This window comes from Trematomus bernacchii, unplaced genomic scaffold (genome assembly GCF_902827165.1).
Source record: "Trematomus bernacchii unplaced genomic scaffold, fTreBer1.1, whole genome shotgun sequence".
In the NCBI taxonomy this organism is placed as follows: domain Eukaryota; kingdom Metazoa; phylum Chordata; class Actinopteri; order Perciformes; family Nototheniidae; genus Trematomus; species Trematomus bernacchii.
In genome coordinates, this window is record NW_022988098.1 from 8,263,050 (window position 1) to 8,266,188 (window position 3,139).

The 3,139-nt window shown below is 36.9% G+C and overlaps 1 protein-coding gene across 1 annotated transcript; it reads right to left on the reverse strand.

Moving 5' to 3' along the window:
* Positions 1–786: 786 nt before the first annotated feature.
* On the reverse strand, positions 787–2,606 carry svbp (small vasohibin binding protein). Its single transcript, XM_034121544.1, has 3 exons — positions 2,472–2,606; positions 1,849–1,982; positions 787–1,725 (listed from the first exon to the last, which is right to left on the reverse strand). The coding sequence occupies exons 2-3, from the start codon at positions 1,960–1,962 to the stop codon at positions 1,639–1,641; spliced, it is 201 nt and encodes a 66-aa protein (XP_033977435.1). The 5' UTR covers positions 1,963–1,982; positions 2,472–2,606; the 3' UTR covers positions 787–1,638.
* Positions 2,607–3,139: the final 533 nt, after the last annotated feature.

Sequence of the window (3,139 nt, forward strand, 5' to 3'; positions counted from 1 at the left end):
CTGGTATTCCTTGTTGTTTCTTTCTTGCAAGCAGCAGTAGTAGTTGTAGTTTTTGCACTTATTGTAAGTCGCTTTGGATAAAAGCGTCAGCTAAATTAAATGTAATGTAGGGGTACGTTCATATTCAAGTACTATGCTTAATACAATTTCTATATACATGTACTTGAGGATTTCCATTTTATTTTACTAGAGGGAAATCTTGTATGCTCAATTAATGTTCAAGTACCTCAACTTCAGCTCAATTATTAAGCTTGAGTACGTAAAAGGTTGTTTATCACCAGACTAAACTGCCTGACTTCATCTAAAGTGGATCAACTAGCTCCGGTTAGCTCAGCCGCAACATTAAAATATGTGGTGGAGAAATACTTTGACTACTTATAAGTAATACTGTTGATACTGTATACTCCTTTGCAAATCATATTTAAAATGTGACTATAAGTACAAAAGTATCTTGAATCGGCAGCCTGTACCAGTAACAATGCAGAAATAGACATATATAGAATGAGGGGTTTTTCAAAATAGCATATGACTATTTGATTTATACCAAGTGTCAGGCTAAAATGTAGTTGTGTGTTCTGCGGTATGGATTTTGTGAACCCAAGAAATGCTCGGATGTATAAAAGATTAGCAAGATTTTCAGTTGAGATAACAGCATGCAGAATTAACTTCAAAACTCACACAGCTGGATGTGATTGAACAGGATTATATGTGCCCGAATAAGTAGAAACTGCATGTGAAGACCCAGGGCCCAGTTATAAATACATATAAGATATGACATGCAGCAAATTAAAAAAAACACTTTTATTCTCATTCAATCCAAAGTCAATTGAAGGTGGAAGACATACAGTCAGTAATATACACATTTCAGTCATCAGACATAAATAGTTCAAATTGCAATAATGAAACATGGACAGGCCATTTGGCTCTGCATACAATGTCATTCACAGAAAGTGATTCAAAGTGAGCACCATTAACACTGGCATACTAAGGGCACCGTGTATTTTAAAGCTACATTAAACAATGTTTACATTTCACTGAAAATAAGGTATTGTTCTGCTGTTGGGAGTCCGAAGCACATTGGATGTTTCTCAGGGAAAAACTGTTATTTCAAGAAGCTTATGAAGCATTTCCAAATGAGGATAACCTCTAGTGATTGACGGCTGATACCAAAGCTCGTTTTCAGGTGTGCTTTTCAACTAAAGGATCGCTAACCAGCTTAATAACATTTGCATCTGGGTAAATTCACTTACAGCTACTCTGTGTTTAACCTGCTCTACTTCAAAATCTCAAAGCATGTAAATCAGAAGTATTGATAAAAAAGGACGCTCAGTAGATACATTTAAGATACGTTGATATTTAAGCAAAGGAAATGTTGTGGACTTGATGTGTCTTGAAAAGAAGCAGCTTTAATTTACATTTTCAGAGTTTTCTTTTGGACACATTTACCTTCAACACCTTCTACAATCGGATCGGTTGATTATACTAATAGTCTCTGGCGTATCCAAGTTACAAAATCAAGAATTTGAGTTAGTAGGAGGTCAAAGATTGTCTAATTGAACATTAATGTGTGTGATTGTATGACATTAGTATGGTAGTTTTGCATGGTAACAGCTTCTGGTCCATGTGAAGAGTAAGGCCTCATTCTCCTTGTGTCTGCATCTGTTTACAAAAGGCCTCAAACTGCTGCTGTTCCAACTCCGTCATCACTTTGTTCAGGGCATAAATCTGTAAATAAAGAAGGGAAGACAGTCGACACAGATGGTTACACAGGAGCGAGACGTAATGTGACATAAAATACATTTGGCAGAGCACTAGAGAGTCTATGGCAGGTTCATATTTGGGAGTTACCTCTGCTCTCTGCCGCTGTTTGAGCTCTTGCTGAGCAGATTTCTGCTTGGCTCGGTCTCCTCTAGTCGGGGTGGAGTTCAGCTTCTGCTTGTCTTTACGGCAGGCAGGCTCCATGGCAACAGTCTCCAAGCAACCTGTGCAGTTTAAAGGTAAGAAGATTATCACATTTCTGACAGAACCTGAGTTAAAAGTCTTAAATACAAAGTTTGAGATATTTGTCAGTATCATGACATACACAAATAATTTCAATTCGGTAAAAACGTGCATAATATCGTCAGAAAACGGCAACCTTAAACGTAGCAACGGACGGTAGTTTGGTGTACGTTAACGGTAGTTTGTATATGTTGAATAGAAGAGTGACAGTTGATAATATGTTGTATCGTGTTCTACACTGTCCATACTCATCCGATAATGTTTTATTTTCAAATGCCTGCATAACTTGCAGGACATTTTAGCTAGCATGCCATTCATTTAAACATAAACCATTAAATAAACTCACAAAGCCAACGTTAGCTGTTTTCCCAGTTAGCTAATGTTAGCTTGATAGCTGTTGTTTACCTTTTTTTATACTAACATTCCAACCAGCTATAACATATGTATATTGCAGTTACTGTTGCACTTACCTGTAGAGTAAAAAGGCGTAAAACAGTGATATAATGTTGATAAACGTTCAGTTAGCCGGTATGTTGGCTGTAGCTGTTAGCCGATCCAACAGCTGTTCCCGGGGTGTCACCGATAAACAAACCCGAGTGAAGCTTTCGTTCGAAGGTTCCGGTTGTTTGACAAAAGTTCCGGTTTACGCTGAATAAAAAAAAAACGTAGGCCCTACTGTTCATTACAACAATCCAGCGCCGTTCTCCTAGGAATAATATACGAATACAATTTAGAAAGGAAAACAAATAAACAAGATGGATTAATAGTGGATCTCACGCTATATTTATTTCCCCCCCTGTGCTAAGTTTCATAATTGTAGGAACTCTCAGGCTGCTGACATTTGATACAGAGATGCATTAAAACAAATATTATACAGTTCTATATGTTGCGTCATAACGAACATATTGCTTTGGATTTTAACCATTGGATCCAATTGTCCAATTAGCAGTAGGCCTAGTACATTTCTATGTTTCCTTTTGTGTTTTACCCTTTATATGTACAGTCTATGGTTTTACCACTTATCATTTTTGTCCTTTACCGACCACCAATAGCATTAACTGAAAATAAATACCTGAAAAGCCTGCATCTTCTTAAATTAACAATAAAGGCAAGGTAGAACAAAAATCTATAGGGATTT